This window comes from Panicum virgatum, chromosome 3N (assembly GCF_016808335.1).
Source record: "Panicum virgatum strain AP13 chromosome 3N, P.virgatum_v5, whole genome shotgun sequence".
NCBI lineage: Eukaryota > Viridiplantae > Streptophyta > Magnoliopsida > Poales > Poaceae > Panicum > Panicum virgatum.
In genome coordinates, this window is record NC_053147.1 from 46,729,790 (window position 1) to 46,747,712 (window position 17,923).

A 17,923-nucleotide genomic window follows, 5' to 3' on the forward strand; every position below is an offset into this window, starting at 1 on the left:
AGTCCTAGCCGAGTACAGTTGGAGTCCTTCTACTACACGATCGGGTAGTTTTCTTGTACTGCAGCTAGTACTACGCCTATTCAGGTAGTTACAAAAGAGGTAATGTACATCCATAAGTTATCCCTTACTCTAGAACATTTTATGCCTGTGAGTAGTCCCGCTGTCCTGGGTCTGACACCACCTGAACCTCTTATGGATCAAAGATCCCATAAAGTACACAAGCCTACATACTCAGCGCCAGGCTAGGACATTCAACCTTGGAGCCCACCTGCTAGCTACCCTGGTTCGGCCGAACCAATGGTGGTCCCGCTCACCTCCAGCCGATGACGCGTGGCAGCACCTGGTGGCCTCCAGAAGTTGATTATGGCAATCGTCTTAACAAGGCTATAAGACCCTGGCATGGCTTTGGCTTCTCCTAAAACTGCTCTTGTTACAGCTTCTCTAGTGAATCAGCATCTCTAGTGAACCTGAAGCCGTTTTGAAAAATGTTTGGTGAAACAGCTTATTCTTGTTCTTCATGACTGGATAAAAAAGGTGAAGCTGGTGAAACTAGTATTTTTGGCTCCTTTTGCATAGTATAAATTGTTTCCGGCTTTACGAGGTGCTTCATGCATGAAGCCGTTTGCAAATGCCTCTTTCATACAGCTTCCCGTGAAGTTGTTCCAAATGGGGAATATGAACGGGGCTCCAAACGAAGACACATCTCAAGTTGCTCATTCACTCGTTCTCTCTTGCTTGAGTCCATAAGCTAGTGGAGTTTAAGGTGAAGTAGTTCTTGTACATATTCCTGAGGTTACTAGGAGAGCTTAGTCGATTTTAGGGTGAAGTAGTTCTTCTATAGGTTCGTGAGGTTGCTAGGAGACCTCGGTATGGCTTTAGTCATCTCTTATCTTTTCTAATTCTTGGATATTTTTAATACAACTATCTTCTTTATCTTCACATATGCGTGGGTCATATTCTGCGGTATCGAATGTACGGTCCTGCTTAGTTTATACTTGTATCGTATACCTTGCATGATTAGATGAGTAATCTAGTGCCACACATCAGTTAATATTCGAATGTTTGCTCTACTGCAATGTTAGTCGATCCAGAGGGTTGGGGCTCCGCGCGGGGTACTAGACCATCATTTATCAATGCAGGCATGGGTTTTGGGTTGGTCAACTGTTGCTGGATGCAGCTTTACCCCATGGTTTGTAGAGGTAGGCGGCAGGTGGTGACATCCCTGTCTGTCATTCGTAATCCTCCATGTCGGGTCGAGCATCCTCGACGTTCGGGTCGAGCGGTAGGAGGTCCATAAAGTAGTCGAGATGGCTGGTTGCTCCAATCCTCTGCTAGTCATGTGCGGTTCTTCCTGCAGTTCTATTTAAGGTTATGTTGTTATCAATCACCAAAAGAGGACATTGAAAGAGAATCTAAGTCCCTAATTTTGATTTGGATGATTAATAATAATGTAATCATTGCAACTAACATGTGTTGTGCAATGACAAACTTAAGCTAGTGCAATGATGGGCTTTCATGGTATTCTTAGCCCCATCATTGTGTTTTTCACTATGATGCAAAGGATATGCGCGAAGAGTAAGATAAGCTAGTCCCAAGTGTCGTTTGGTGTTGAGAGACACTTTGAATAGTTTAGGTCTTTATTTTCTTCTGGTCGTATTATAAATGTGGCGAAGAGTACTAGCTTGACCTAGATGAGACTAAAGTATTGGTGCACACTTGTGAATTTCTAGCACCAGTAAGGTAGCTCAAACAATGCCTTGTGAAGTTTGGGAGAAAGTTGAAAACTAAAAGGGTTTGAATTGGGATTGATCGATGCATTTGACTGACTAGTTCGGTCAGTGCATTTTAGGGCACCATATGAAATTGTAATAGAGTATCTTCAAGATTTTAGTACACAACTGACGGATTGATTCATTTGTGCACTTTGCTGGACACCATCGGTGGTCCAGAGTTTAGCGGCTAGGAGCTACTAAAATGACCGAACAATTTGTTGCAGCTCTAGAATTCGTCTCTAGAATGACATATCGATATGGTTCTTATATGGCTTTCCATGATGGACTGAATCGGTGCCTTGTCAATTCTGTTGAACTCAGAAGAAAAGTGATCACAAACTGATTCGGTGGTGCCACTGCGCACTGACCGAATCAATCATATTCATATTTGGAGGTCAAGAGCCAGAGAAACACTAGAAGTGATTTGCAAGTTTTTCAATTGAAGATTAAGGACATCTTTAGTGCTTAGAGTAGCTAGTGGGAAACTACCCATCTCTTTGGTTTGTGCAGGAAGTGAGGTTCTTTGCTTGTTACTCTTGGTGATCTACGCAAGGAGTTTCTCTCTAGTTGCTGTTTATAGCTTTTGTGTGGTTCCCCGTCATTTCCCCCCTATTTTTGTCAAACATGATGAGCCACTTGCAAGGACCCAGTCATAAGTGAGACCGTGCCACAAATTATATTGTTTAGATACTGTATGAGAACTTACGTTGTAACTTGGTCGTAGTTTGATTACATGTGTGGTGTGTTAGGTAGCAACATATGTATATATTGTGTATCAACTTATGCATATGGATATGATGTATATCGACTAGATATGGCTACAAGGAATACAATGCTATAGTAATTTATCCAATGTAACAAGGAAAACAATGCTATATTCAGAAATTTATCCAAGGTAAAAACTTTCGTAACCATAACAGAATGCCATCATCTTGGTCTTTTCTCTCATCATCTCAAATGTTGACATGCATAAAAAATAGTCTATGGTGATGAAAATCTCAACCCTTGGGTTATGGCTCCCAAAATCGCACAGGGTTGTCGTCGAGCACTCGCACACTAGCGCAACCAGATGCATATTGGATTTACCGAAAAAGAAAATATATAGTTGATAAAGGTGAAAAGAAATTAGGACAAAAAATATAGCATAATCAAAACTTTGATGGAAAGTATTGTTAAGGGTATTACAGTCAATGTATGAACAATGGCCGTCTATTTGTCATTACCACTGTCACCTTCCTGCTTGCCATCTTGCAGCAGTAATATCTCATTCCTTCATATGGTTGGTTTGACACATCTCACTATTATTGTCAAGTTCAAAACCTCCAAAGCAAGGTTCATGTTTGAGGAGTCAACGTACTGGTGTATGAAGACTCGAGCTATTTGCTGAAGTACGGTTGTGAAGTCAATACACTCTTGTGGAGGAGACCATCTACATCGACATGTTCAAGAGTTGCATGCTTTGATTTTGGACTTTTGATGTATCATTTTCATTTTGTTGACTCTAGTGGTTAGTATCAACTCTCCAAATACAACGATATTCCATTCATGTTGCATTTGAGCGGAGGTGTTAAGGGTATTATAGTCATTGTACTCTAGTCTAAGGTTTGGGGTCTCTCATCTCTCTTGTACTCTATATATTGCCCAAAGGGCCTCTTTCAATAGATACGAAGATGACATAGTGATGACAACAAATAGACGGCCATTGATCATATAATGACTATAATACCCTTAACAAGTATCAGGATAGATCCAATCTCAAACAAATACTTACGATGAGCAGCTGCGAAGTATCACAGCAATTGAAATCATGCATGTTGAGTTCTACCGATCCAAATACAGGATCTAGCCGCCGGCCAATAAGGCTTCAATATAACACAAAAACGCTCACGGTTTGAGGTATGACTTGATCCATGCTTCCTACAGGCTTGATCCATACTTCCTACAGGCTTACAATCACATACATGATCTTCTTTTCCCTTATCCGTTACAGGCGCTGCATAAAATTGTTTTGCTATCTTGTCGAAGCAATTTTTCCCAACAGCTGTCGAACATATAGGACCTGACTGGGAACAATTGGTCAGCCCATATACTACTATTTTCTTGGCATTTTTCTCTCCACCAGCAAATACAAAAACACAAAACCCCCACATACTACAAAATCGGCTAGTGCACTCCTTGGGGCTATGCCAGCTAAATATAGCATTCAGTTGAGGTACAACTGAACTCATTCACCACAACCACCTGGATAGAATTAATATAAGTACTGCCCAACGGCTATCATGAAGGTTCCTCTCCATTACCATGGACAACCTGGTGAACAAGCTTGTCGGATAACCTCTTTGTTGCCTGAAAGATACACGCACAGTGATGAAAACTCCGTAGTAGAATTGCCACACAACCAGAAAACGAAAGGAGAACACAAGAGGTGTTAAAAGTCATTTAATTTTCAGTATTACTATCACAAATGATTTAAAGAGCAAAGTGAGAGTACTGTCGACCTGATCAATTTGTCCCATTCTGCTACATAGTAAATCCTCAAAACTAAATAACATGTGCTTTTCCGATACAACTTTTTATTAGTTTTAAGGTAGTGAAACATGTGTGAAATCCTCAGATAGCTTGAAACTCAAGGGGAAATCAACGATAAAGCATTTCTTAGCGAGGAGTGCTTTATTGATTATAATGGAACATGATTACATTCGCTTAAGAAATTACTCCCTCCGTTCTTAAATATATGAAACCATTGACTTTTTTTCTTCGTTTGACTATTTGTCTTTTCTACAAATATTTATGCAAATAGCCAAATCTTCAAGTTAGATTCAAGAGACTCTTGATAATAGACGTAAAGGTACTCATTTCACTTCATTTAACTAACTGATTAATTAAATAATGTTGGTCAAAGTTGAAGAAAAAAAGTCAATGGTGTCATATAAAAAAGAACGGAGGGAGTATTTAGTAAAGAATATAATGTTTTTCAGTGAGATATGAAATGTGCCTTATTTCAAAAGTTTTTGGCATTTTGAATCCTGGAAGTAGTTCAACAGTTGAACTTTCAGAAACAAGAATTAAGCTTACAAATACTAAAAATATTTAGAAATTTTAATTTTTAGAACAATGTGACAAAAGTAAATAATGTATTTTATTGAAAACAAAGGTGAAAACAAGATATCATTGTAGGCTCAAAACTTTTGGCAGTATATGCGGAACAGTCAAAAACCCAATTGCATAAGTGTAAAATTCCGTAAAACATTCTTCTAAAAATACCGAACCCAACCAAGGATTATTGCACAGAACTTATGATATAATGAAGTTACCCTCTGATTTAAGCCCCCAAAGCCATATGATGGAACTCTTGTAAGTTAAATGTTTGTCAAATGGAAACCAGCAGCATTATAGCAGTGGATTAGAAAGAAAAAAATGGTAACCGAATCAGAACTGAAAATAAAGAGCAATGCGATGGCAGACCTGGAAATGCCTCATATGCAAAATAGGCTCACACCCAACCTCTGCAACCGATTTTCCAAGAGGAGTCTTAACATTAAATCTGCTTGCTTGATATAGAGATAATTTGTTATCTTTATCAGGAAGCTGACGGCATATCTTAAGTAGCGACCCCAGGGTATTCATCTGCATATGATTCAGTAGCATTATAAGTAATCACATCATAATTTACTTGGCATAATGTTGATAATAGAACATTCTAAGATTATTATTATCAATAATTAAGACATTTGCAAAAGAAATTGTTTTCTGCACTTCTGCATGAATATCTAAGGGATTCCACATGAAAACAAAACGTGGAAAAAGAAAAAGGTGAAACATTGATTATTCATTATATGCCCAACATAACAAATATAATTCCTGAGGTAAAAACTTTGTGAAGTCATATGGATTTTTCTTGACTTTCTGTGTCAGAGAGAGATTGTTTTTGTTTGTTCAAATAGACATATTGCAATTTTCCACTCTAATACATACTGCCAACAATATTCAAATTGGTAATAAAAACTGCATGTGAAATAAAATGTGGTAGACCATATACTACAGTATAACTCTGTTACAGAGGCAACATCACGTAAGGAACTAGTATTATATTGCACCAAAGTATAAATTGCTAGAAAAAAGAAAGGTCGCACCAACCTTCATGTAGGGGCATGAGGCACAGCCTCCATTAATGGAGCAACCTTCACCAGAACTCACACCAGGGACAACAGTAAGATTGTCTAAACCAGCTACTGAAGAACCAACATGATGTGAACCATTGATAGAAACAGCATCTGCTGAAACTGGGAACACAATTTCTACTTCAATATTTGCTCTCTCCTGAGAAGAATTATACATATCAAGTAATTCCCGAACAGCAGCAACAATCGAAGTGATCATCCCTGATTCTGTTCCTAAGACAAACTGAAGATGTTCATCTACATTTCTGTCCAGAGCTCCCTTCAGATGATCCTTGATGAAATCTAATATGTTCTGAGTGGATCCGACAACTCCCATTCCCCTTGGTTTTGCTTCCATTGCCAAAGAGAACATTTCTCCAGGGACCTCAAAGTGTGCTGTCAGAAATGCATCACAATATTGTTCCTTTATTTTCTCCACAACCTCATGGCCAAACATGTCATGAACCATACAGTTACCATCCTGAATATCAGCAAACAGTCATTAATAAAGGGAATTAGAGAATGTGAAATCATTTAAATCCAAATGAGCACAAGTCATAAAAAGATAGGAAGATCATTGTATTAACAGATTGATACAGAGACGGATTTCAACCAATTCAAAAGAACAATACGACCAATCTTGCGATCCATGCAAATATGCCATTGCCCAAGAGCTACTGAAATCAATTAATTATTTCTGTACATTTGAGGAACTAAAAGTATATTTTTCTTGTATACGCTAATTCATAGTTAAACTGACACAGATTTACTAGTGAATAAACCATGTCTATTTAGTGGTGGCCAAAATGCCACACAAACAGTTAATTAGGACATAAATTTAAGTCTATATAACAAGTAGAGGGTTGTATGTGGTCATCCAAATCCGGCCAGCACTCTTTCCCGTGTGTACATGACATGACGTAGCTCCGTAAATGTCTGTACAGTTTTAAATACTAAAAGATTTCCAGTCTGGCGTTTCATACTATATACAAGACAACAATTAAAGATTTAAAGTTTGGCAATATTATTTTTGTGATTTGATAATCTGATCTTTGTCAATCTGAATAATTATAATTATAGAAAAAATGGAAGAATAAATTGAGAAAGAAAATATACTTTACAAGAACTGTCAAGATTGAGATGGAAAGTTTAATTTTGTAAAAAAAAAATTCGAATGTTGAGATCACAGTAATGTAATCTTTAATGGCGTTACAAACGATCTGGATTACATTACTGGAACGGGACACAACATACTTGAATTAAGATAACTTGGAAGAATAAACTTCCAAAGGCACATGAAAGAAACAGAATCACAAAGAAACCTGGTAGTAGTGCAGACGTGGCAATAATGAATTTATAGATTTCCTGTTGTGATCTGGATGTATTTTTGCGATTTCTTCATCTGACATGGTAGCCATTCTCTGAAATAGATCTGCTATGTTCGCACCCATATATGAATCAGGACCATACCAGACATTAAGATCTGGTATTTGGGCAAATGCCTAAAATACAGATAGTTAAAAGGCTTGATAAAGGACAAATAAAATAAAAACGGAATCTAATCTAGAGAACAAAAAATTCTCCACTAAGTAATACTGAGTAGCAAAACATTTACCTGTAGAATAGTTGGAACAACATTAGAAGAGGTACAGGTAATTGTAGGAACAAGTTCATGAGCATGGGCTTTTGTTTCCAGAGAAGTATTGATGTAAATAACATGCAAAGAAGGAAAAGATCCTGACGCTTCCCTCAAAAAATGAGTATACTCAGAACTTGATGCAGCATCAGCTAACGAACAGCCAATCTGTTCACTGGACATTCTATAAACACCAACCTGCATAAATCCATAAGAATCGGTGCCCGCAATTTGTGGGGTTAGGAAGCCATTAGTTTGTGGTGATAGATATCCATATGTGTAAACAATGACGAATGAGCATTCTGGATATGCTGATGTCGTCTAAAACTTTGGTTAGAATTATTAAACAATATAGGTAGTTAATACAACAAAGATAGTATTACCTAGACAGATGCAATCATGCAAGTGTGGCAGCAGGTCATTGTGTTTTGCTTTGACAGTCTGGTTATGGTTCAATCTTATTTCATTACAATTTTCTCTGTATTTGCGTAATCACATCCAATGTTTGCTCAATTTTCAGAAAATACTAGTTCATAAATGATGGATATGCTAACATAACAGTATTAACTGGATCAGATTAGGATTGTGCTAGTGTTCAGCCAACTGCCAAATAGAAAATATTTCATATCAAGGTTCCAGATGACATTATTATCATCACTAACATAGTACCATGATAAGTGTATACATAAATCTAGTCTCACTATCGTTTCAAAAAAACTACTCTCACTAGCTTGATTCTAGCAGTACGCTCTTACTGACAAATGAACAATGACATGTTGGATTTCTCGAAACATAAGTCTGATTGAAAATAAATACCTTATTAAATCCTGCTTGATCAAGTATTGCCCGAACATTTTCTGACATGAAGTCAACACCTAGTACTGTAATATAGTCGCATCCTGCTTCAGCCATTTTAACAGTGCTATCTGCCATTACTAAGGAATCTGATATATGGATGTGGGGCCACTGTTTCTTTGCAGCAGTGAGTATGCCTTGCACCTCAGGATCCATATAAAAGTGTGCAACAACACCAATTTTTTTCTCCATAAGGATATTCACAAGTTCTGAAACCTTGGACTCATCGGGGGATAAAAACATTGCCTACAATTAAAATTAAAACGTAATCAGTTGCTTTATGCAGATATAAGGTGAAAACTTACAGTTAAACGATGCAACATTCAAGCCCATGCAAGTTGTACATTTTTCATGAGATTTACAACTACATTAACTTTAAAGTAACAACCATTTGTGTAAACATGTAAGCTTGTATTTTTGTCGATGTGAGTGACAATGTGACAGGCCTCACAAAGAAGTTGGCGAGTAAGAAATTATCTCATAGCTATGCAGCTCCACTGAGCTTCACTGCAGCCGCACAGTGCTGGCACTAATTTTTGGGTTCCACTAGCATGAACGGTACCAACAATCTTGGGAAAGAGGGCATCATCTAATGGCTTTATATCTCCACTGAACATAACCAACATCATGTACTCTCACTGTTACCTGAACACGGGTGCGGCTGTCAAACTAAGCAAACTCTAGAAAATAGGATTCAGGAATTTGTCTAGTATATATATTTTTTAAATTTGTAAAGTCAATTTTGAGCCTTTCAGCACAAAACAACACCAGAACAATGTAATAGGTACTAATGCTGAATATAGATGCAACACAAGATAAAGGGGGGAAGGAAGAATAATAGAGAAAAGAAAATATGGACTTCCATGTGTGGGACAGCTACCCATGCCCATCCAGCCCAACTATATCCCAACTCAGCTAGTCAGCTGCTGCTCCCGCAACCCCCAACCTGTGCTGCCGTAGATTGTTGACACTGATCATCATCTCACACCTCTTATAGCAAAAGTGGGTTACCATGCCTGCCTCATCTCTCCAGTGGCCTTCTCTGACGCTAGCCACTTCCTTACGCAGTTACGCTCTTTCTTGATCTCCCTCTATACTTAGCTACCTGCCCTCGACAGAAACGAGTCCGGTGCAAGTCGATGAGGAGATATGTTTGAACAAGTCAAAAGAGGAAAAACTCCTGTGGATTCATTGATGACCAACTATCATTCAGGCCGCTTATTCTAACTTGTTGACATCCCTACTTTCATCCTACTAGGCAGCTGCAACAATGAGCAATACCAAAAAGCATTGCAGTTGTTAATTTCACCTACTTTTCAACATGGAGGGTTTTGTGATACCACAAAATCTTCCTTAAAGTTCTGTGGCAAGAACATACAAAATGGGAAAACCTTGTGGAAAAGACAGTGCCATTCTCCAGCAAAAATAAATATTATTCTCCTTCCTAAAAAAATATTCCCAAGCACGCAAGATGCCAATATGACCACACAAAGTGGAAAAGGCGAGGGGTGATGTTGACACTAGCCGGTCTATTCCCTAGTCTCCATTCTTGACCATACGCATAGCTGACCAGGAGTCAGCTCCTTTCCTCATTATCGATCAAAAAGGGAAAAATGAAAGGAATCAATAGAAAAGCTATCTTTTATTCGGTGGTGGCGTGGTGCGAACTTTTGTGGAAAAAGAAAATGGAGACCCATCCTTGGCAGATTCTTCACGTCAATATAATCAAGCAAAACTGAAAAAGCACAATTTCCCAAAGAGACAACACATTAAGTTACAGTAGCATTGTAGCAATTCCCCATTTGTTGAGGCAAGCCACGTCGTTTCAGGCAGATCAACAGTAACCCGAAATTAAACTGCCAACAAACCACCCGATAAGGAAATGGACCAACCATGATCCAACGAGGTTTGGAGGAAGGGGGAGCTCACCTGGGCCTCGGCGTAGGTCCCGTGCGCGCGCACGGCGCCGCCGCGCGCGATGACGAGCGACGGGAACGGCTCACCGAGGTGCCTGCCCTCGCGCGCGGCGATGGCCGCCCGCGCCCGCTTCTGCATGGCGACGAGCACGTTGTGCCAGGTGCTGGCCCGCGACCGAGCCGCCGCCATTCCGGCCCCGAGCGGCGCGAGGCCGGGGTCGGCGGGGTCGACGGCGAGCACCTCCTCGGGCGTGGCCCCGTCGAGCGCGGCGACGAGGAAGGCGCAGTACCCGCGCGAGAGCTCCGAGTCGGAGTCGGCCGCGAATCGCATCCGGCCGCCGCCGTCGCAGCGGGCGGCGAGCCACACCCGCGCGACGCAGCCCATGACGCGGTTGCCCGGGGCGCGGTCGGGCTCCGGGAGCCGCGGGAGCGCGGACGCGAGGGAGAGGAGCCGGCGCGCGCGGTCCGCGTCGGACGGAAGCGCGCGGAACTCTTCGGCGAGCCGGCGCAGGCGGAGCCGCGGGTGCGCGTCGGCGGCGGCCTCGGAGCTGTCGGCGCGCGGGAGGGGCGGGGGAGGGGGAGGGGGAGGGGCTCGGGAGTGGGCGCAGCGGACTGCTAGGGGGCCGCGGGGTTGGGAGCGGGGAGGGAGGATGCCGCGGGGAACATGGAGGGGACGGAGCACGCAGCGGGGCTTGGCGGCTGCGGCGGGGGCGAAGAGGGAGGCGGTGGCGGTGTCCATGGCGGCGTAGTGGCGGTGGAATGGCGGTAGCGGACGGAGACGTGGAGGAGAGGGCGCGTTTTAATTGGGGCATCAATTGGGCCATTCGGGAGACGGCGTGCGTGCTTTGTGTGGGGCCTGCGGGGAAGGGGAGTGAGAAACTTCGGGCCCGTGGGTGGGTTCTTTGGACCACTGTTTGGTTGCGCTAGGATGGTCGGAGCATGGAATAGATCGGAGAAGAAGGTGTGCATGAGATTGTTTGTACTTGTGACTTGTCATAGTCTATTTTTATTATTTTAAAAAAATATTTTATCTTAATTATCAAAATTCACATATTTATACCGATTTCTCCCACACCTCTCCCACACCCATCATATTCTATATCGCATTTTTTATATCAACCAGCATATATTTGATTCAACCATCTTCAACTACTATATCATTTTAACAAACATATCTTTCGTTTTTCTCTTTTATTCCTATTTTTTATCCTTTATTTATTTCCTCTTCTCACCATTTTTATCTTTTTCTTTTTTACTCCTTTTTACCCCTTCCTTTTTTCTCTTTTTTTTCTTTTTTCTCTCCCTCCCTCACTCTCTCTCCAGCGGTGGAGGCACCGGCGGGGGCTGGCCTCCCCGACTGGCGGCACAATGGCCTTCAGCGGCGCCGGCGGGTGGCCCGTCCTCCATGCCCCCTGCTCTCCAGCACTCCCCGCACCACCCCCTACGCTCCCCGCACCCTGCTCTCCCCGGTGGCTGAGCTCCTAGTGCCACTGAGAAGTCGTTTAGCAGTAGCAACGGTCGCCACGAAGCAGCAACAATGACCGGTGCAGTGGTGGGGCCGGCACACCGCAGCGGCGCCAGAAGCTCCGTTCTTCTCCGCGATGGTGCGAGCAACAGCCGCTCCGGAGGCGACGTGGGGCTGGCGCGAGGCATAGCGGAGGCCTAGGACCCCGCTGGAAACAGCTAAACGTGTACTGGAGGGTGGGGCCCCTATTTCATTACCGTTCCATTTTACCTAGTTCTATTGAATTCTGTGAATCGTAACTCGTCCTGACCTATCTCCAGCGAGATTCCAGCCATAGCATGCAGTGGCGGATGCAAGATTGGAGGCAAGGGGGGCTGAAACAATAGAGATGTTGATTTATGTGAAGATTTAATGGTGATTTGAAGATCTTGCTACAGTATTTTACGTGTAATTAGGGGAGCTTAGGGAGGGCTTGAGCCCCCCTAGCCCCCCTCCTGTATCCGCCCCTGATGGCATGTGCTGCATGTATAGCGCCACCGTGCCTCCTCGTCGTCGCCGTTTGCCAGAGAAAGAAGATGATTCTGCAGCCTTTGATCTCCAAATCAACGGTTTGCGTTTAATGATAGGTGTTCCACAGACCGAGTTCAGGGTATAAAGCACCACCACATCACCCTTGCTGATATCAGCGCCATGTGGGCCCTCATTCCCTAACCGCCACTTCCCACGCGCTGATCGGATCTGGCCTCGATCAGCCGGCGATAGGGTGGCAAATAATTTTAATTTTTAGCCTAGATAACCAAAGGATCGAGTTTTAAAAGGGTTGAACGCTAATATTATATATTTAAGTTAGAAATAGTAAGAATCAAATTGAATTGTGAAAAAAACATTAGAGGCATGGCAAATTACCACCTCTAGCTGGCAACGGCCCGTACCCTCCAAACTAGGCGCATTCCTTCCTCTCTGGTGCTCCCTTTCCGCGCCGCCACCTCCTACCCTGAACTGAACTGCACCCACTCCGCGCGTAGGATCTATGAGATCCGTGGAGCCTCACGAAGCTTCATCATCTCCCGTCACGCACCTCCTTGCCCACCCGTGCCAGCGGATGCCACCGTCATGGCCTTGGATGCAAGCTTGCGCCGGTGAGTACTCTGCTGAGGATGAAGCCAAGTTGGTCAAGTGGATTGGCAGGCAAGCGAACCTTTCATTGGAGAGCAATTGAGCATGGTCAGGTCAGGTGTGATTTGGGCACGAGGCTGCTGCCCTTTGTAATCCGGCTAGGTAAAATTATTGATCCTCTTTTTTACTGGAAAGCTATTAATAACCTGGCTTGGTGCTAAAGTTTAAGCAAATGAGCTCTACCTTTATCATTGGTTCTGCACAAGATGGCAAATAGATAATCTGCAATACAAATGCTGAATTGCTGATAAGCTTTTAGCAGTTATAGACTGCTCGTTTATTTGCTTACTTAGATATACTATTGGTACCATAGGCAATTTGAAATGGACTGGACTCCTCGTATGGTAAATGCAATTCATAAGGTAGGTATATTTTGAGAAATCATGGTGAATTTTAATTAAACTTAATTCATTTCAATGGACTTCTCATATCATTTTGTGAGCAGGAGTTGCTTGAGTAAAGTTACTTATATCCAGAGTTGACATTTTCTTAACAATATTGTTTCCATGCATGCACAATAATCAAATGAAAAGAGTTAGTTTGTACTCATTTGGTGAGCTTAGCTCTTCCATCTTTGCATTTCGAGGATTTCATTTGCCTTCTTTACCATGTAAATTCTAAACTTTGCTCACTACTCTTTCTTTTCAGCAGAAATTTGGAATAATGGAGAAGAAGAAATAAGTTAGTAGAAGAGTGACAAATTGCTGCAACCACTGAGCTCACGAGATGACCATCTATCTCCAGTTCTGCACTTGTCTTTCCCTTTGTCCTTCTAGTCTAGTATCACGAGATGACCATCTTACTTACATGCTCCTGGACACGTTTTTTTTCATTTGCAAAGAAATTAAGGGTGACAAAATCTGCTTGAAATGCGGAGTCAGTGAAGCCTTTGACAATTCCTAGGTGCCAGTGGCGAAGCCAGGAAAAAAATTAGGAGGGGTTGAACAGAAAACGCTACAAAGACATAACACCACTACGACACCTAAAAAAGACGAATATAATAGTTTGAAGTAGTCTTATATTAAAACATCGATGGACAATGAAAATCACAAAATACATTATGAAAAATAAAAAATGTGGTTTATCCATACCGAAAAACCAAGTTATGAAACTAATAGACGCAGCGCGTGACGGTGACCAGTACCCATTATTCATCCGAAGAAGCAATCTACATAAATAGACATAATTGATTAGTCAAACATATATGAACCTCCAAATTATGACTTCGAATAGAACAGAGCTTACCATCAATTTTTTAGGCAATAACATACGACGATTTTTCATCTCTTCAAACCTCTTTTTGATCTTTTCATTACCAATCTTTCTAAATATCTCCTTCTCATTATAGCAAATCATCAAGTCATTGAGCCATTCATCACCTATTTTACTACGCAAATCTGTTTTTATAATAGACATGGCTGAAAATATCCTCTCAACTGAAACTGTTGAACCGGTAGTATCAAGGTTAACTCAATGAGACGATCAACCGATCGATAAGATGTGTTCATATTAGTCTTGACCATAATTTCAGTAACTTTTCCAAGTTCAGTACATCCAAGGAAATCTGGAGTTCTTCTAGCACGGTTGACGAAGGATTTAAGTTCAGTTGGCAAAATAGTAAGCTCACCAATATCAAAATCCTCAGCATAAATTTCAGCAAGTCTCACAAGTTTATCCACATCAAAATTAGAGAAGGACTTCCTTGGGTTAAAACAAGCCATACAAACTAATAACTCTGAACTAGTTTCACTAAACTGATGATTCAGCTCAGTCAAGATGGCATCAATAACGACAAGAAAAATCTGAACATGATAGTAATGCATGTTTGTTACCTTTTGCTTTCTACGTCTGGATGTCCCTCTAACATTTATTTCCTTATCCATATTTGGCACTTCAATCTCATTCTTCTCACAGAAAATTTTCACCTTTTTGAGTAATGGCTCCCATCCATTTTCCCTCATATCCTGCAAGCCATCTTTCACATCCATTATTAAATGCATTCCTTCAACTATGTCTTGATCTATCACATCCATTATCAAATATTGAATTATTGAAATTAGAAATTGAATCATAGAAGTAAAATAGAAATTGAATAAAGAAATCGATTCATACCTGGTGTGCTGGGCGCTGGCTGTGGCCCCCTGGCCCCTGCAGGCTGCAGTTATGCAGCACTAGCACCTCCTCGGCTCGATTCAGTCCAACACGGCAGCAGCCAGCAGGAGCACGCTAGCACCCTGCCTGGCAGCACCGTCACAGGGGTGCAGGCCGCGCAGGCGTGCCGCGCGCGGGCCGCCAGCGGCCTACCGTTCCCCGCGCCTGGCCGGATGCTCAGCGCTCGCTCCTGGTTGCGCTGTGTCGCGGGCTCCCGGCGTCGAGCTCGAGCGGGACTGCCGTGCGGCAATGCGGCGCGCCGTCGCCCCTTGCCGCCTCTGCCTGCGCGATCTGCCGATGGGGATGGGAGACAGGAGACTGGATAGGGTTTCTTTGCCACGGTTGGGCCTTGGGTTTCAGGTTTTAGTGGGCCGCCATACCATATTTCTTTGGCCCAACTCGTCAGCAGCCCGTTTGCAGGTTTTCTTTAACCTCCAGCCTCCCCTACACCATAGATCTTGCACCAAAAATTCATGAAGGGGCTACAGGGGGCTCCATGGCTCCGGCGGCGGTAGGGGAGGCTCAAGCCCCCCTGACCCACCGCTGGATCCGCCCCTGCTAGGTGCCAAGATTAACCCCAGGAGGCCAGTATGGATATATGTTCTTGTGTATCATTTTGAATTTCAGTACTTTCGTTTTCCATATCAATAAAGTTAGGAAATTGACATGATACAAATTTTAGTTATGTATTTATTTCACATGTGAAGCTATCCAATGAAGTTATGCAATATGGATTGGCCACATGCAAGTAAATAGGAGTACATAACATTTGGTACTCATAATTTCTAACATGTTTCTAACAATTTTTCACTGAATTCCATAATTGTTCTTAGCTATTTCTGGTATCGAACTTCAGAATCATGCATTCATGAATAGATCATTAACTGAGATTTTACCAAGAAGTGCACATTGGTATATGTGACCTGGACCTATGTGAGCTTATATGCAGTTCGGAGGTATTTGCTCTATTATTTCACTAACAACATTATGTTTATGGTCTCAGATTCCTATCATTCAAAAAAGGTGGAGAATGCATCTCCTTGAGTCTTCATAGCACTTCAATTTTCATGAATTCTTTTTGGAACTTATCTTTGCATGATATAGTTATTTGTCAGAATTTGATAGTTTTCACCCTGAATTTGACAGTACAATACGTGGGAGCCCTTTGGCCCTGAAGGATTTGACAATTTTCTTATCACCTGGTTCTTTAGTTTCTTCAGTTGTCACTTTATAGAACTCTCATGTAATTTTACATGCATTAAACTATCTATAAGCCTACATGTATAATCTGGTACCTTCCAATTTAAACTTTAGATCTCAATCCCTCCTGTATGCACTGAAAAATGTTGGAAATTATTGGCAACCAAATCTTATAGAAGTATTCAAGTCATATGATTTCAGTTCTGTCACTTCCTACATCTTGTAAACTCAAGGTATGAAAGTCAGATAAAAGTCATCCTTCTCACCATTATTCTTGCCCATATAATTTTACATTTTTGCTAACAAGCTAGGAAGCAACTAAAATGCAAAGGCTTTTTCACAGTTTAGGCTAAGAATTCTCAAGCTATGATTGGTATTCTTATTTAAATTATGTGGTTGTTTAATATGGTTAGAGGTGAAGGACCTGCAAGAGAGGTGGAAGTGGAACCATAAGACAAGGACTCGAACCATTAGTCCATTGGTTACTATCAAGATAAAAAATTCTTACAACTGTTTTGCAGCACCAGGGACGTTCTGTCAGGGTCACTCCCAATATTGCCATAACAGAAACTCAAAAGGATAACAGATAATAACTAAATGTTTGGATTTCTGTTCTAAAGAAGCCTTGATGGGAGGAACCCCTTGCCCCAGGTCACTCTTTTTGCTCTTCAATCTTCATCCCCTAAATTTGGCTGCAGCTTGCACCTCCTGCGCCTTCCCCTGCCGATCCCATCAAGACACACCGAGGCATGTCCCTTTATCCACTCTGCCTGAAAATCCAACTTCCAAACTGGTGGCTCAAGTGAAAAAAAAAAGAAGCTGAGCTGTATAGTGGTTACATTTGGGATATGATTTTTGTTCCAAGCTATGGTGGCTCAAGTGAAAATCGAACAAGACATCAGCAATGCCAACTTCCAAACTTCCAAGATTACATTTGGGATATGATTTTTGTCACCTGTAGCAACGCACGAGCATTAACCTAGTAAAAAATGAAGTCTCTTCCAAGATTACATTTGGGATATGATTTTTGTCACCTGTAGCAACGCACGAGCATTAACCTAGTAAAAAATGAAGTCTGATTCAATGGAATCGCTGGCGGCTCGCGCATGTGGTGCTTATTTGCTCTCTGGTTCACTCATTATTATTTCATTAATAAGAGCTTGTAGTTACCATTAGCCGGTCCGGTGCTTGCCTCTCCCACGAACACATCTATGGAGAGCGTGTCACCGGAGTACATCCACCAGCCGACTCCGCAGCCAAAGGCGGGCGTGTTAGATGTATAGGATCACTGGCCTAAGAGAGAACCACAAACAGGGGCTCGGATTAGGGTTTAGTACCTTGATCTTGAGCTCCCGTCTTCTTGTTCTCCCTCTGTTCTTGTTCTCCTTCTTCTTCTAGCCGGTTAGGGGGTCTAGGAAGCCTCTTCCCAGTGCTCGTAGTGCTCTGTAGATTGGGTTCTTAGATGAGCAGAGGCAGGCTTAGGTTAGTTTTTTTTTTCGTCCCTCTGCCCTGGGGTCTCTACCCCTTATATTCTAGAGCACCACACACTGGGGGGACTCCCCTGGTGAGTTCTAGGGCTCCAGTCAAGCCCT

General features: G+C 42.1%; 1 protein-coding gene and 3 long non-coding RNA genes across 4 annotated transcripts; all 4 read right to left on the reverse strand.

The window, feature by feature from the left end:
* Positions 1 to 3,476: 3,476 nt before the first annotated feature.
* LOC120666040 (quinolinate synthase, chloroplastic-like) lies at positions 3,477 to 11,130 on the reverse strand. The gene is made up of 7 exons (XM_039945826.1): positions 10,353 to 11,130; positions 8,385 to 8,669; positions 7,548 to 7,766; positions 7,255 to 7,434; positions 5,910 to 6,413; positions 5,238 to 5,399; positions 3,477 to 4,118 (listed from the first exon to the last, which is right to left on the reverse strand). Exons 1-7 carry the CDS (start codon positions 11,076 to 11,078, stop codon positions 4,050 to 4,052), a joined length of 2,145 nt encoding a protein of 714 aa, XP_039801760.1. The 5' UTR covers positions 11,079 to 11,130; the 3' UTR covers positions 3,477 to 4,049.
* Positions 11,131 to 13,958: 2,828 nt separating this feature from the next.
* On the reverse strand, positions 13,959 to 14,422 carry LOC120666044. Its single transcript, XR_005671521.1, has 2 exons — positions 14,226 to 14,422; positions 13,959 to 14,148 (listed from the first exon to the last, which is right to left on the reverse strand). It is a non-coding gene; the product is annotated as an uncharacterized LOC120666044 (long non-coding RNA).
* Positions 14,423 to 14,678: 256 nt separating this feature from the next.
* Positions 14,679 to 15,467, reverse strand: LOC120666043. The gene is made up of 2 exons (XR_005671520.1): positions 15,093 to 15,467; positions 14,679 to 14,944 (listed from the first exon to the last, which is right to left on the reverse strand). It is a non-coding gene; the product is annotated as an uncharacterized LOC120666043 (long non-coding RNA).
* A 1,314-nt stretch (positions 15,468 to 16,781) lies between these two features.
* LOC120666042 lies at positions 16,782 to 17,600 on the reverse strand. The gene is made up of 2 exons (XR_005671519.1): positions 17,390 to 17,600; positions 16,782 to 17,310 (listed from the first exon to the last, which is right to left on the reverse strand). It is a non-coding gene; the product is annotated as an uncharacterized LOC120666042 (long non-coding RNA).
* Positions 17,601 to 17,923: the final 323 nt, after the last annotated feature.

Bases quoted from the DNA above. Each gene is read 5' to 3' on its own strand.
- LOC120666040 (XM_039945826.1), bottom strand. From the start codon at position 11,078: ATGGACACCGCCACCGCCTCCCTCTTCGCCCCCGCCGCAGCCGCCAAG. The intron at 6,414-7,254 runs GTTTCTTTGTGA...GCTGATATTCAG, and splicing joins CACGTCTGCACTACTACCAG to GATGGTAACTGTATGGTTCA. The intron at 4,119-5,237 runs GTCTGCCATCGC...TGTATCTTTCAG, and splicing joins TGCATATGAGGCATTTCCAG to GCAACAAAGAGGTTATCCGA.